The sequence below is a fragment of the Typopeltis vanoorti genome, chromosome 18, assembly GCF_054136105.1.
Source record: "Typopeltis vanoorti isolate ZY-2024b chromosome 18, IOZ_Tvanoo_1.0, whole genome shotgun sequence".
In the NCBI taxonomy this organism is placed as follows: Eukaryota; Metazoa; Arthropoda; class Arachnida; order Uropygi; family Thelyphonidae; genus Typopeltis; species Typopeltis vanoorti.
In genome coordinates this window covers 93853840-93871580 of record NC_143566.1, presented here as the reverse complement: position 1 = coordinate 93871580, position 17741 = coordinate 93853840, and the positions used below count along the sequence as shown (strand labels likewise).

General features: G+C 34.5%; 1 protein-coding gene across 1 annotated transcript in view; it reads right to left on the bottom strand.

The window, feature by feature from the left end:
* Positions 1 to 17741, bottom strand: part of LOC150096943 (F-box only protein 22-like) — a 34535-nt gene continuing 16794 nt past the window's right edge. Inside the window, exons 2-3 of the mRNA XM_090408490.1 lie at positions 12697 to 12895; positions 1 to 861 (exon numbers count right to left, since the gene is read on the bottom strand). Of these exons, the coding sequence (XP_090264616.1) occupies positions 35 to 861; positions 12697 to 12895 (1026 nt within the window). The 3' untranslated portion in view covers positions 1 to 34. The remainder of the gene's footprint in view (positions 862 to 12696; positions 12896 to 17741) is intronic.

Sequence of the window (17741 nt, the reverse complement as noted above, 5' to 3'; positions counted from 1 at the left end):
CACAGTTTTTCAGTTTTATTTATAATAAAATTGACTAATGAATGGAGATTTTTACGAGAGACAAAAAAATAAATACCAAACTGTCATCATGAGTCCACAAATCATTCCTACTTCCATAAAACAATGGTGATCGCAAGCCATAATTGAAGGGTTGCTTTGGTAAACAGTCGATTCCAATGCTAGAGAATCCACAAGCACCAAACAGTGGTACAGATGGAAATACTGTTTTAAGTGCACTTTCTCCAGTCTCTGAAAAATAGAAATTACCCCTATCACCAAGCATTGTTCGTCGCAAGTAAGAATCAAAGACAAATATACAAGATTGGTGTTCTGGAAAACCACAGTCTTTAATTTCTTTCAGTTTCTGTAAAGTTGCTTCTCTATGTAAAGAAGTCTCAATCACAGATGAAGCTGCCAAAACTCTTTCTCCACAAAATGCAATTCCAACTCCCACCTGATTTCTGTTGAATTTCCAATGTTTTGAAAACCTGACTGCTTCAGTGAAAGTTCCACCAATAACAATATTATCACCTTGCTTTCTATAGTAATATTCTATTATATCATGTACAGTTTCTTCTGTTTCATGATACATATCACAGAAGAATAACAGACACTTGATATGCACATCTTCTGGAATTAAGGTTATTTGAGTAACTCTTCTGTGCATAATTCCTCTTGCCATAATGGGAAACGTGAAGACATCTACTCCAGGCATCCTTGGAAAAAATACTCCTGATATTCCAGGAAAAACTTTACAGTCAAGAGGTAATTCTCTATTTGAAGGAGTGCCTATTATGCTAGAATTAGCTGTAAGAACAGTAGCACAGTTTCTTGGTACAGTCCTACGAATTATGGCCATAACTGTAAAATATAAATATATGAATAATTAAATAATATATGTAGATATCAATACATACTGACTAGAATATATTTATATAACAAATGTGCAACACACACACCTACTATGCTTGCAAGTCAATACATCTTTGACTGATTAGATATACTCCTGAGTTGACTTTCTCTGAAATTTGGCCCAATCCTTTACCAAAATAACAGTCAATTCCTATAGTAAGTTGGATATATTGAGATTTGTTTTAAGATGTCGGCATCTGTCGGTATACCCGAGGTTGCAACGCCATTATCAATGTCTATAAAATTATCAATCTCTGTGCATGTTTCAAAATTGTTCAAGTTTCGCGCTTTTCACCACGCTGATAACGGTAAGTTATCCTCTTCATCTTCTTCAGATTCGCACTCGTATTCCGCAAGACCAGCTTTCTTAAAACGGTTTTGTATCGTAGACGATGACATCAAATTCCAAGCATCACTCATTAAACGTATTGCGTGAAGTACACTGATCTTCGAGTCATAAGCATTTTCCGTGGATTTTTCTCTGCGTTCTATCAGTTCCAAGACTAACAGACGACGAAAATGGGATTTAAAACATCTAATTACGCCTTGATCAAGTGGTTGCAAGACAAATGTCACATTCGGTGGCAAAAAAACAAGTTTTATGTTTGTTAAATTAGCCACTACAGGATGGGCAGGACAGTTGTCTATCAATAACAAAATTTTCGGTTTTCACTGCGAAGATTTTTATCCCACTTGCGAATTTCATTTTTGAAAATTGAAGATGTCATCCAGGCCTTCTTATTCACTGTATAATCAACGGGAAGTTTCTTTATGTTTTTAAAGCATCTAGGCTTTGCCGATTTCCCAATTACAAAAAGCTTTCTTTTATCGTTACCGGTCATGTTCGCACAAACTAAAACTGTGAATCTATTTTGGATAAGTTTTCCGACAATGCACTTTTCGTTTTTAAATTGAAAAGTTTTATCGGGCGTTAAATTATAAAAAAACCCTGCTTCATCTGCATTATAAATGTTGTTGTATCCATACCTTCGTTTGATGTCCGGCCATACATTCTTGATCCAGTCAGAAACAAAGTTTTTGTCAAAGGACAACACTTCGCCACTTACTTTTGCATAGACAACATTGTTTCTGTTCTTAAAGCGATCAATCCATCCGTTGTTTCATGTAAAATCGCTATAACCAAGTTGAACAGCAAATTTTTCGGCTTGAACTTTCAAAATTGGTCCGGTAATAGGTAAGCCAGTGGTTCTTTGCACTTTAAACCACGAAAGAAGTGCCTCGTCAACGTCACTTTTATTACACTTTTTAAGTGGTTTACACTTCGATAAATTGTTTTCAAAAGCTTTCAGAGTCAACTCGCGATTCTTCCAAATTGTTGATATCATAGATGGGGACAAACCGTACCTCTTTGCTACTGTCAGATTTGATTCGCCACTTTCCACCTCCCGTATAATTTCTACTTTTTTGGAAAATGATAAAATTTTCCGTTTGACTCCCAACATTTTTCCACAACCAGAAAATGCATACGTACGAAATGTCAGTAAAGGAATGACTAACGTGTATTATTCGTTCGTTATTCCCGTGAAACGAATTCGTAATAAACATGAAATATATGCATTAAATCAAATGTAATTCAAATATACCTTCAAAATTATTCGTTATAAATGTGAATTTGCTGTAACTGTGATCATTATAACCGAGTTCTACTGTATTTGAAACTACAATTCTTAGATTTCTGCTTTGAAATGAAACTCATATGAATAAGTATATATTTACTAATATTCATTAAGCACCGAAATACGCAGGAAGCAAAATTTGTGAACTCCCACCAACGTGTGATTTTTTTCCATTAAAATATAAAAAATAACAAAAAATAAATAATAAAAATTAAATACTTTTTTTTTAGATAAAAAAATCTATTTAGTCTTAAAACATTTTAAATTTGTTTTCATTATTTCACGGCTCCCCCCTCAACAAAACCTACAACCCCCAGTTTGGGAAGCGCTGGTGTAGACCACCCACATCATGCAATATTCACCAAAGGGAGATAAAATTCTGTCTATTTTTGCTACGAGAGGTTATTCTAAATGGTTCCATCCTCTTAATTCAATGTGATCTTATAGTCACTTGCAAGAATGACTGGAGAGCAATCCCAGACAGAGAAGGCCAACTCAAGGCAGTTAATTCAGATAAGGCTAACCACACAGGTATCAGTCATCTTTGCACTTTAGTTTCAATTGGACTTTTGGTGGTTCATCTATATGAGATCGGTGAAAAAGGAAAACTGATAGCCTTTGGCCATATGATGATATAAACGAGCTGAGGCCTTTTCCCTATCTCTCATAATATCTATCTGTCTTTTCTTTCTTTCTTTCTAACTAAATGTCTTCATACTGACATCTGCCTCATAGCCACTGCTACTATTTCCCTCTTTCATGTCTACCTTATGTGCACATAATTCCCGTGCTATCGTTCACTCACTTCAAAGTCATTCAAATGCAATCTCCTTTGCATTTGAATGACTTTGAAGGAAGAATGGATTCCTCCATTCTTCCTTCAAATCCATGCCATACATCCAACTGCACTCCCTTCTCTTCATACAGCTCTGCTAGCATATCATTCATGATTCTGGCTCTCTGTCTCAACTCATCATTGTCTTACTTCGGAAACACACCGACAACCTTTCCCACTATACTGTTATATTTCACTTTCCTCAATAACTTCCTGATATTCACCCTTACATTCTCCTTATGCCCATTTAAATCATTTGTCCCCACAACCACCATTAATTCTCTTGCTCGTTTTCTCCTCATATCCAAAGGATGAATGATCTTGCTCATTCTCCCTCCTGGATAGCAGATCTTATGGACTCACATTAACCAATCCTCTAACAATGGACTCTCCATATGAATTGCTATTCTCAAATCATTCATCACCTCTTTTACCCTATTTTCTTTCTTTCTATTCTTCTGCACACTTTCATTTGTTTCCACTAAACGTCTAATATCACTCTGCATATTCCTCATTTCATTTTTCATTTTGAATAACTGTTTTATCTTGCATTCCAACAATTTCACTCTCTGTCACTCCCGTTGTCTTGCTACTGCTCCTTCTGACACACCTTACTTCCATTTCCTCTTCCTTCCTTATCACTTACTTTCACTTTTGCATTCTTTTACTCCTTCAGTCTCACTAACTTTCATTCCATTTCCAGTTTTTTCATTTATGCTATCTTTCATTTCCTTCAGTCTGCTTTGCATTCATTAACTCATAGTTTAAGAAAATATCACACTTCCTACAAATCCATACTTTCTCTCATCTCCTGCTCAGTAACTCCACAAACACATCTCTCACATTTTGCCATGCATGCATATTACACTCACAACATTGAACCATTTTAGAAAAATCTTCGCCATTAATGGGAATTGATTTTTGTGATGCTCACCTAGTTGCATTGACTGAAGCCTGCATGGTTGATCTCATGAGTACTGCCATTGTGTTCTGTTCAAAGAAAGCAAGATTCAAAATATCAATAAATAAATTCTGAATTTTGCAAATTTCTGAATTATGCAATGCAATCACTGCAAAACTTTTATACCTCCATATTTGAGCATTTCTGGTCAAATATCATGAACTCCAGCTGCCTTTCCACATTTCAGGTTTCTTTTTCTATCTCAAAGATATGTATTTCTGAGTGCATTCTTCTTGAATATTTTCTTATATATTTTCTTTATGTTAGTGTATTCTACTAGTAGGGCCTCCAAAGCCGAACAGGTCGATACTAAGGAACTAGACTGAGAGGGGGGGAGGGGTCTTCTGACTGCACACGATGGCACTCAAGAGGAGCAGCTTCCCAACAGTATCTGCCAACCCTTGGGGTGGAGACAGCTGCATATAGAGCTTACTTGGTTATTTAGACATATTCCGAGGCAGAGAAGTGTAGGTTGGGTAAGAACAGAGGCAGGTTACCTATCCCTTGGATGACAAAAAGTGATAAAATCAGTGATGGTGTTCCACAGCTCTAGTTACATTGGCTATTGCCAATCTTCTCCCAAACTGATTCATAGGAGGAAAAAATGACCTCCCCCCTCATTAAAATCATGTTAAGAGAAGAATGAGCTCAACGTATTTGGCATCAGTGGGCCTTACAATCCCAGGAGAACTAGTTCAGTAGAGAAACTAAGTTACTGGACTGGATATGCTACTCTGAAGCAAAATAATAAAAGCAAGTGCAAGAAAAACAAATTTCATGATTTCTACAAACAATGTAAGAACATTAGCAGATGATGAAAAGGTAGAGGAACTGGAATATAAAATAAACAAAATGAAATGGGATATAATACCACTAAGTGAATTAAAAGAAAATCAGAAGATTGCATAACACTAAAATCAGGAAATATGCTTTACTGGAAAGGACCAGATGATGTCAAACAGAGAGGAGTAAATTTCCTTATGAACAAAAGTATGTCAAACAAGGTTACTAAATATATAGGAAAATTAGAATATATCATAATTCAGAACAAAAAAACATTAAAATAGTACAAATATATGTGCCAACCAACAGCTATGAAGATGAGAGAAGTTGAAGGATTTTGCTTAACACTGTGTTCAATGTACAGCAGGATCTTACAGCTTACACAATAGTGTTGGGAGATTTTAATGCATGACGAGGAGAAAATAAAAATGAAAAGTGTATAGGAAAAAATGAAATAGGAGAGCGAAAGGAAAGAGGAAATATGATGTTAAACTTAACGATGAATGCCACAAGAAAAGACCAAACCAAAAATGAACATGAATTAGTCCAAATGGACAAACAAAAAATGAAATGATTATATTTATCATCCCCAGAATATTTAAATATGTTTCAGCCATCAATCAAATAGGTATAGAAAGTGATCTCAGAATAGTTAGAGGGAAAATAACAATAGAAGAAAAAATTTACAAGAGGTAACAAAATATGTAAAGATGAATAATGACACATTAGTAGCCAACAAAAAATTATATCAAACAGAAATTATAAAAAAATTATACAATCAAAGAAATAACATGATTGAAAAAAATTTCACAAAGGGATAATATATAAGAAAATCATAATTTAATCATTATAGAAAGTAGACATAAGACTGCAAAGGATAAAAACCTCTTGGAGAAAACAAAAATTTGCTGGAGAAAAGAATACAACTAATTGGAGAAGGAAAAAGGAATACAGCAGAACTTACAGTTGAAAGTTTATTTTTCACTTGGTTAGACTATAATAAATTTAGTTTAATCCTTTATCCAAGTGTGAGCAAACAAAGTTTGCGCCTGAAAATATCTTCAGGACTCAGGTAAGGTAGTACAACACCAGGCAACTCGTTGCAAGGGTGGAGCAAGTTAACATCACTCCTATCTCAGTATCTCCTATAATGCAAAACACATCTCCTTGCGGATATGTATAATGTTATGCATTAAGGGAAGGGCCACTACCCAGACTAGTTTCGACCTTTATTGAGGTCTCTTCAGTAAGAGCCAGGCCCAAGTGCAGATACCAGGCAGAAGCATTAGCAAGGTCATCTCTACCCATAGGAGTTGCCAAACGGTGTGCCACCTTTTTATTAAATTACTCCAGATTTAGAGAAAGATGTTGAAAGTTTATTTTTCTTGGTTAGACTATAATAAATTTAGTTTAATCCTTTATCCAAATATGAGCAAACAAAGTTTGTGCCTGAAAATATCTTCAGGACTGGGGTAAGGTAGTACAACACCAGGCAAGTGAAAAATAAACTTTCAACATCTTTCTCTAAATCCAGAGTAATTTAATAAAAAGATTGAGATGACCTTGCTAATGCTTCTGCCTGGTATCTCCACTTGGGCCTGGCTCCCACTGAAGAGATCTCAGTAAAGGTCAAAAGTAGTCTGGGTAGTGGGTAGTAGTAGCAGCCCTTCCCTTAATGCATAACATTATACATATCCGCAAGGAGATGTGTTTTGCACTATAGGAGATACTGAGATAGGAGTGATGTTCTCTTGCTCCACCTTTGCAACGAGTTGCCTGGTGTTGTACTACCTTACCCCAGTCCTGAAGATATTTTCAGGTGCAAACTTTGTTTGCTCACACTTGGATAAAGGATTAAACTAAATTTATTATAGTAGAACTTACAGAAATAAATAAAACAACCAGAAAAATATTAAAGAAGATAAAAAGAAAATAAAATGATACAAGAAACGACAGACAACAATAAAAATATGAAAGTACCACAAAATAATATCACAATATGAAAAAAAAAAAAAAAAAAGGATAATACTAGAAGATGAAACTAGGTGAGATATCAAAGATAAAAAAAAAAGTATACTAGAAAGGGCTAGAAAATATTTTTCAGAATTGTATAACACCACAAATGCTATTGAAAATACTACTACATGGAAGCCAGAAGAACTGGGGAAGAAGAAGAAAGTATTCTAGAAATGCAACGTTTTGAAATAGAACAAACATTGAAAGATATAAAAATAATACAATGCTAGGAGAAGATGAAATTACATTAGAAATGATGAAAGCAGCAGAAGAAATATTAACAGAAGAACTAAAAAAGCTATTTAATAAATGCCTAAAAGATTTTCCAAACAGCTGGAACAATGCAATCATGATACTCTAGTTCAAAAAAAGGTAACAAGAAAATGATAGAAAATTACAGACCTACAAACTTGCTTTCACAAGTATATAAATTGTTTACAAAAATAATAAACAGAATGATAGATCAGAAAGACAGCCAAAACTCAGCCTAATGAACAAGCTGGATGCAGAAAGGGAGTTTAGCACAATTGATTATCTGCAGACATTGAATCAACTAAGAGAAAAATGCAGAGAATACAATTTGCATTGTACTTAGGTCTTATAGACTATAAGAAAGCATTTGATTCAGTTGAAAAACAAGTAATCCTAATAGCAATAAAGAAATTTGGAATAAGCCAAAATTATATACATCTAAAAGCAACAGCAAATATCCTTATATATGAACAAAGCAGCCCATTACAAATAAAGGAGTTGCCAAGGAGATACTATCTCACCAAAATTAAAGAAATGCAGATTGCATATGGTTGACTGATGCAGAAGTGATTATTCAACTAATGAGTAGCCATTTTGCTAAAAGCTATCAACCTGGTATATGCAATATTGAACTCACCTCTACAACTGAACCAGCTATTCCTTTGCCCAGGCTATATAATTCGAGTCTCAGAACACATTCTTCCCACATGAGTGGAAAGAATGTAAGGCAATCTCATTGCGCAATGGTGGTGCAAAGACCAATGCATCCAACTATCAATCAATCAGTTTTTTTTATCAAAGTTAGGGCTCACATTCAGAAATAGGTTGACAGAGAATCTCTACTTTGCAATGAACAGTATGAGTTTACTAATGGAAGGTCATGTTTTAGCAACTTGCTCACATTCTATAATAATGTTACCACTGAGTTAAATAAGGGTAATGGATACACTATGATACTTTTTGGAGTTTGCTAAGGCTTTTGACAGAATACAGCATGGAAGACTGTTGTATAAATTGGAGACTATGAGATTGGATTATGGATTATAGTCAGGGATAAGAGGACAGCTGACTGACTGACAGATAAAGTTGTGTATATTGGTGTGGATCTTTAAGATTCAAGATAATCAGTGGTGTGCCTCAAGAATCAGATCTTAGTCCATTGTCATTCAAACTGTACATTAATGACATTGGGAAGGATTTGACATGTGACATACAACTATTTGCTGATGATGCAAAGATAGGCAGGGTAATCAGAAGTACTGCTGTGATATGCAGTACTTATGGAACGATCTGAATAGGCTGGAACTGTAGGAATGTGAAAATGGTTGTCAGTTCAATGTTAATAAATGAAGGTCATGCACTTTGGTGTGATTAGATATCCAATGTTGTATTATATTGTTGGGATTATGTTAGAAGAAACTGATCAGGCTAGGGATCTTGCAGTTTTAGTAGACAAGAAGTTGAAGTTTAAGGATCATATAACAAAAATTGTAGAGAATAATTGCAATGTTGAACAAACTCTGACATGTAAAGATAAGGAAGTCATTTTGCCTCTTTACAAGGCCTTGATAAGACCTCACTTGGACTAATGTATGCAGGTCTGGTCTCCTGGTTTCCATGGTGATTCTGATACAGTGGAGAGGGTGTTAAAAGTGATATCAGGGTTGTGGAATACTGATTATGAAGACAGAATGAGAATTTGTAGGCTGCAGGCACTAGCAAACAGGAGAAAGAGGGGTGATATGATTGACAGTTACAAACTTCTGAAAGAGTTATACAGAATTTCAGTAAATGGAATTTTTCATTTTATGGTGTGAGTGGGGAAAGGATGTGAGGGCTAGATTTTTCTCTCATAGAGTTGTGCGTGATTGGAATGGATTGCCGTTGGATATGTGCGCAAGTAGTGTGAATGAATTCAAGAACAGATATGACAGCTGGTGCAAATAGTATGGCCTCCCTCAGTGAGTTCCAGAGAGAGACCTCCCTGAAGGTCTCTCTCTCAATAATAATAAAAATTATTCAGTGTACTATTAGATTATGTTCTGATTGAACTAGACTGGTGAGACAAGGAGATCAACATCAACAGTAAAAAAATAAAGCATTTATGATATGCTAATCATATTGTAGTAATAGCAAACAAAAGAGAACCAGAAGAAATGATGAATGAATTAAATACAGCATCAAATAAAGTTGGATTACCCATAAACTATGAAAAAAACTAAAATAATGATAAATATTGAAGAAAACAGATAACACAACAAATAATAATAGACAGTAACAAAATAGAGCAAATACAAGAATCTACATATATTCAAGAAGAACTTTTACATCAGGAAAAAAGAATCATTCATGAAGAAAAAAAGAGGAGAATTCAGCTAGGCTGGGTGGCTTTTGGCAAACTGAAAAAGATTCCTGTGCAGTAAAATAAAACTGCAGAAAATAGAGTCAAACTTTTCAACCAGTGTATGAACCCAGTTATGATCCTTTCTTTAAAATGAATCCCAGTTATGACCTATGGATCAGAAACATGGCCAATAACTAAACAAATACCAGACAGAATGAGTAAAACTGATAAAAGATAAAATAAGGATGACAACATAAGAAATAAAAGTGTTGGACACAGGGCAAGAGATTTTAAAACAGAAATGGGGTGGGCAGGACATATTGCATGGATGAAAAGTGATAGTGGACAAAGACATTCACCAAGTGGCATCCATATGAAGGAAGATGAATGCCAGGATGAAAAGAGAGAAAACATAAAGATGACATAATGGAGATGGCTAGAGAATGCTGTATAAGGAAGCATTTAACAGAGAAAGATTGAAACAAATGGTGGTGGTGGGGAGAAACTATAACCATAAATGTTTATAAAAAGGGCTTAGAAAAAAAAGAGGACTTTATCATTCATCAAGCAATCTTTCAGAGTAATTAGTTCAGAGATTCAGCATATCTTCATCTTCAGGTTTTATATCCCCTTTATAACTGCTGATTCCTTTTACAGTACTCTCTGCTGTATTGCAAAGAACAGTAATGTAGCAGACATACTTAATACAATAATTAACAACAGAGGACTTGACACAAGTTTTTTTATTTCATAGATATTTCACTTAAACATTCAGAGGTATCATCAGTATAAAAGCAATCAACCTCAAACTTAACAATGAAAATGTGCAAGCAAAACACAAATTACAAGAAGGCACAGTTTCAAGTACTTTTTAGGTCCTAACTAGATTTCTTGAACAACAACAAGAAAAAAAAAAAAAGAATGGGTTGGATTTATAAAGAACAATTTTTCATAAGGAAGATAACTTCAGTCCATTGTTTCTATTCAGGGGGGTGAAGTAAAGTTTCACAGATTTCTTTATACAGTTTTGTGTAAAATCTTAGTCTTTTTCCAAAGGATCTGGCAGAAAGGAATAAAGTTTATTATCCAGATGATGTAGCACTGAGTCCTGCAGATTTAAGTAGTTTGCTAATCCTTTCAGAAATACCCTTGATATAAGGAATGGCAGTATGGCTGATATATTCTTGGGAGGTAGGCAATGGAAACTCTAAAACCATTAAAAACTTTGTTAGCAAAGGACTTGGTGAAGCCATTAGACAAGAAGGTGGTCTTAATAAAATTTATTTCTTACATAAACAATGCTTCAATAGAGAATAAAGAGTGAGCCCAATGGATGAGATTCTGAATGGTGCCATATTTTTGACAAGGATGTTGATCTGACTGAGCACAAATATAGCCATGGTGTGGGTTTTCTTTCAAAAAACGGAAAACTGAAGATTCCATCTAGCTAGCAAAGAATGAGGAGGTAAAAAAAAAAATGTGCCGATACTTTTCGAATTTCAAGAATATTCAAGAATGAACAGCATTTATCTTTGTAATGAAATCTTGACAATCAGAAGGGGAAACTGCCATACTGCAAAAATTTGTCCACCTACCTTAAAGAGGACCTAGAATGGATGTTACATCATCAATTATTGAGCAGTCACATTCAAATTGCTTCATAAAGTAGTTTGGAGGAGTAGGAGAAAGAGGGTTACCCACAAAATCATTATCCTATAGTACATTGGGCTATGAATAGGGTAAGGATTTTTTTCTCCTATTTTTAAGAATTTTATATATTTTTTGTATTTTTATTTAGACATTTTTATAGTCTGAAAAAATGTCTTAAGATCACCTTGTTGTCTACAGCATTGCAAAATAATGGTGCTGCCCATTCTTGAATACAGTGTATTCTTGAAATGGAAAAGATCAATCCCATTTCTTTTCTTAGACCCTATTCTTTGCTAGCGAAATGAAAGCTTTCAAGTTTTCCGTCTTTTGAAAGAAAAGAGAGAAAACTGGATTTTATATCTACACTCAGTCATATCATCTTTATCAAAAATCTGGCACCATAATGACTCTCATCTATTGGACTTCTTTTTATGCTCTACTAAAGCACTGTTCAAGTAAGAAATAAATTTTATTAAGACCATCTTCTTGTTGAATGGCTTCACCAATTCCTTGTTTACAAGGTTATTAACAGTTATGGGGTTTTCTCCATTGTCTACTTCCCAGGAAGTTATCAACCATATTGCTATTCTTATATCAGCAATATTTCCAAAAGGATCACCAAACTACTAAGATCTGTTGGACTCAATGTGACATTTTTGTTTAGTTAATAAACTTTCTTCCTTTCTGGGTTCTGTAAAGGATAAGCTTCCACATCTAGCCTATCCCAGCATTTATGAAATACGACAAACCCATGAGTTATCTTACTTCAGCCTTGGCTGTTCTTCATGATGAACATTTCAACTGCATTAATTTTATGAGCTAGAACAATCTGGAACTGCCGAAAATGCAATCTTGACCAAACATTGGATCCTCTGGAAAATGACTAAGGGTCTAAAATAAAAGTCTGTTTTCTTTTAAAATGACTATACAAAGAAAACTGAAACCTTAGTTCCTCACTCCAATCTGAACAGAAATCTGAATTGAAAGCTAAATTTATTGACCTAAACCAATAAATGCATAAATTAGTGTGAGTGGATTAACAAACATCAATAATCAGTCTTTAGAAAAAGCATTATACTATACAAATTTAAAGGGAATGTGTGGACCTTTTTTGATGAATCACATGGGAGTTAAGTAATTAATAGCACAGATAGAAATTTTCGAATCTGCACCAGAAAATTTCCTCTAGTCAGATTATGGGAAATCAGTCTTAATTTCTTCTAATATCCATATGTCTTAAATAATCTCTGAAGGAGTCCTCTCAACATAATTAAAACACACACACACAAAGAAGATAATATCTTACTTTCGTCTTGGTCTTTGACATGGTTATTTGAGAAACCTGAAGTAAAGAAAATAGCTAACTGTGGATCATCAATAGGTGCACTATATATGGTCTCTCTAAGACATTCTTGTATTTCTCTGTGATGTGGTGGTGGTATGAACCGATTTGGAAACATGAAGGGACTATCAGCTTGAAAAACTGGTATGTCAGGTACACACATCTGCAACAGCAATAAGACATAATATATATAAAGATTTATATATAATAAAGATAATAAAAAATTTTAGTCAAGCTGATAAGTGATATCATTATTAATTCTTGTTTACAATCCCTCAACCATAAACCTACTGAAGAATTATTTATTACATATGTACAGGCAAAAGCCCCCCCTCCCCCATAAGTTGTATCCATTAAGTGCACTTATATTTAGGACATGTATATTACTGCTAGCCTGATTGGTTGAGAAGCATCAGACCCACTATGAGCTTGTTTGTGAATGCCTTTAGGTGGGAGATGAATTTCACTGCCCAATGGTGAGACCACTACCACTCTACTTACTGAATTCCAGAAATGGCTTGAAAATATTTTACATTTAGTCTCAGTAAAGCAATGTTTCCAAATTACACTAGCGGCCAAAATTGTGGAAACCTTTTGGAAAAAGTGTATTTCTGAGGTTTGATGGCTCATAACACCACTTTTTTTTTTTTTTGGAGTAATACCATAAAATTATATATCATTGGAAAGATAATTTAATCAAGAATGTAATGCAATAACTTTTATGAAGGATTTTTTTTATTAGAACAGCAGTTATAAAGAAGAAAAGTGAAACACATAGAAAAAATGAGATATACAAAAATTCTCACAATGTGAGTTAATACTTAGTTGGGTAACCTTTAGTGTTAACTACAGCCTTACAATGCCTTCCCATGGAGTGAACCAAGTTTTTTAGTTCTTTTGTGAAACCAAGATTGAATTATTGCTTCTATTAATTGTTTATTGATGGGTTGCTTCTGACTAACAAGTTTCTTTAGTCGGCTCCATAGATTTTCGAATGGGTTAAGGTCTGGGCTATTCCCAGGCCATTTTCAGCAGTGGAATATGATCATCTTGAAACCACTTTTTGCACACAGCAGCAGCATGACATGGAGCTGAATCCTGTTGAAATATAAATGCTTCATTATCTTGGAAAAGATCACGTGCGGAAGGCTTCAGTTTGGGCTCAATTATTTCATTTATGTATTTTTGAGCATTTATATTCCCATTAATCACGCAAATTCTGCCCACACCTTTTGATGTCATACAACCCCAGATCATAACACTAAGTGGCTGTTTCATGGTAGGTGCAATGCAATCAGGATGCAAATCTTCTCCGATTCTTCTCCCTACGTATTTTATGCCATCACTACCAAACAGGGAGATTTGGGTCTCATCACTCCAAATAACACTGTCCCATTGTTCTGCTGTCCAGTTAACATGGATTTTAGCCCAGTTTAATCTTTTCGACCTTTGTTTGAGAGATAAAAATGGTCTTTTTTTGTGGAAGTCTAGCATTTAGACCAAATTCCTGCAGTCTGCACAGAACAGTCCTTACACTCAACTTCACATTGTATTGCGCCATTTCATCTTGTATACACCCAGATATTTTCTTCTGTCACGTAGGCACAGTCTCTCAATTCTTCTATCATCACTTGCTGTTGTGCACCTTTTCCTGCCTTTACCAGTCTGGTTTTGTAGTGACTGAATCTCCTTATACCTCTTCAAAAATTTAGAAATGCCACCTTTGGTTAAGTTTCCACCAATTTTTCTTCTAATTTCTTATAACTGTAGCCTTGTTCACTTAATAGTACTATTTTACATCGCTTTCTTTGTGACCAGTCAACTCTTTGCGCCATTTCTTTAATTTTATTACATTTTACAAGCTCACGAAATGAAAGAACACAAAAAAAAAAAAAACCCAACCAACTTGATAGCAATCACATAACACACTGACAAATGTCCTCCTCTCAGCTCCAATACATGACATCGATAGTTGAATCCTACTGTGATCTTATTGGCTCATTGCCAAAACAAGGTGACACCTGATTGGTTCTCTAAACACTCATGCTCATTGGCTACATTCAAATGAAGGAAAGCTACTTCATATCAACCTAAGCAAGTTGTGCTTCTTTTTTCTGGTTATTTGGCTATAATTTTTCATAGAATACAGATAATTGAACAAACTTTGCTGCATTACATTCTTGATTAAATTATCTTTCCATTGATATATATAATTTTATGGTATTACACACAAAAAAAAAGTGGTGTTATGAGCCATCAAACCTCAAAAACACACTTTTTCCAAAAGGTTTCCACAATTTTGGCCACTAGTGTATCTACCCTTTGAGTCTGCACACAACAATAATGTATATTTATACCTTTCATGGGTAGGATTCATTACAAAAGATGTATATAAAAGGTACCAGCACTACAAAATACAAGTGCAACATAAACAGAGTGATTGCAATATTAGGTGCAAGAACACAGTCAAAACATGGTAATCACATGAAAAAAGCAAGTATCTCAAAAAGTGAAAATCACGGAAGAACATATTAATAAAAAGAAAATACATGTTTGGAATATTGAAATATTTAGAGAATTCATTCCCAACTGTTAAAATCTGTATCATTCAAAAATTAGCAAAAATTAATTCTAGTGGTTAATGAAAATCTCCAAGTCAACAGGAATATCACAAGTAGAATTAGATCAAGGAACTTTGGATAAGCAATGTGACTTAATTATTTTATATTATACAGTTAAGTCACTGCTTATGTGTGAAGAATAACAGTGATACCCAAAATCTGTATATAGTACATGTTGGAGTATGACTGACTGATTGTAAGAATTACAGAGGAATTTCTCTGTTGTTTATTATAGGTAAAATCTTCACTAGCGAAGGCTAAGTAAAATTGTGCAAGAGAAACTTAGATGTGAACAAGCTCAGTTCAAGCCAACCAGGGGTCATCAGTATTAGATTTTCACTTTACAATAAATAGTTTAGAAATTATGCAATTATAACAAGGATCTGTAATCAAATTTTGTGGTTCTGGAGAAAAGTATATGACAAGGTACCAAGAGAAAAGCATTTTAAGCCATTCATATTATACAGGGTAAATGGAACATTACACAAAGCAATACATAATTTGTATTTAAGGAGTAAGTTGTTTCAGCTTTCCATCTAAATAACCAAGAGGATCATAGATAAAAATAATAGGATTCTAATCCAAGAAAGTAACCCTCATTAGCTTGGTGTCACACTTGACCATTGTCTAACATACAGAAAACATTTGTGAAAAAACTAAGTTAAAGATATCTACCAGGAACAACATCATAAACAAGCTCACAAGCACAACTTGGGGTTGAAATGCTTTGACTCTTAGAACAGCAGCCCTGACTCTGATCTTCCCAGTTGCAGAGTATTGTCCCCAATTTGGAGTTGAAGTGACCACATGACTCTTGTGGATACACAGACTAACATAACAATGAGAACCACCATCTCTGGTGCCTTAAGATCTATTCTTCCATTGTTACCTTCTTTCCTACATCAAAAATTACATTTTTTCAGAAGAGAAGAAACTACCATGAAAGAAATAAATAAAATCAGAAATAACATGTACTTTTGTATATATCAAGATAACTCTCCACCTCTAGCTCTCCCATATGGCTAGTGGAAATACCAGATAATGGTCCCAAGTACCGGTGGAGAAGACCAGAATGAACTGCAAACAAGTACCTGTTTGTAGATTCAATTATCAGACCTCTAGGATTCAATCTACCTCGACATCTCTGGAGCTAGCCAAACAGATTTAAAATCGGACAAGGCTACTGTGTCCTTTTGCATGTGTGTATGGTGTTGAGAAGACTATGCATCATATCACTGATGGCTGCCCCACACACTTCTTCCCTAGAGGCCTCAGACATTTGGATAATGCCATCAATAGTTAAGTGAACCGTTAGTCTGTATATAGCTATTCTCATTAATTTCTTGTATTTTTAATCCACATGCTAAATAAATGAATAATAAGACATGAGACAGCAGTAAGGATTGAAGAAAGTACAGAAAGATTGTTTAATATAAAAGAAAGTGTTAAAGACAAGAGTGCACATTTTCTCCAATATTATTCAAAGTTGGTGATATCAGACATAGTTCTTTCCTTTATACAAATTATTATTCTTATTACTATTATACAGGTATCTTCATGGAGTTGAAAGACTCATTGTAGGAGATCTATTTGCACACTAGCCACACAATTCACATAATATCATGTACTCCAATATTATGTACACCTAAACAAATCTAGTGAAAGTCTCCAGTTTGGCTTGGTTTATGTTTTATTGGCACAAAGACTACAATGGTCATACTGCGCCATAACAAAGGTTTGCAATAGTACATAAGGTTTACAGAAAGTTACAAAAAATTTAGCAAAAGAGTATTTACACAAAGACAAAACGACAGCAAAGCTACAGCTGTGCAGATAGTCAAAGATATATTAGTAAATAATGGTGTTTAATAATGGTAATAAAGATGATGTTAATGGATAATGGAAGAAATAAATAACCTTCATGTCAATAAGGTGATAGGATTTGATGAGATATCACCACGTGTCTTAAGGGAATGTTCCAGAGAACTGGCAATAGCATTGGAATGTTTGTTTAATAAGTCTTACAACAGCATAGGTTCCCAGGGAGTGGAAAGAAGGCAAAATTGTTCCACTGCATAAAGGTGGTGATAATGCTGTGTGGCTTCAAATTATAGGCCAATCTGCATATCTTGAGTTGAGGTGAAAGTATTAGAGAGAGACTGGGAGAAGTAGGTTAATTTGGTCGAAAACAGCAGTATTCTTTGTGGTTATCAGCATGGGTTTATTAAGTTATATATTAAGTTATAAATATATAACTTAATAAACATGGACAGGGGAGATGCATATACAGTGGTGTACATGGATTTTGCAAAAGCTTTTGATAGGTTCCCACATGACAAACTATTAAATAAATTGAAACAGAATGGACTGGATAACAGACTTCTGAGT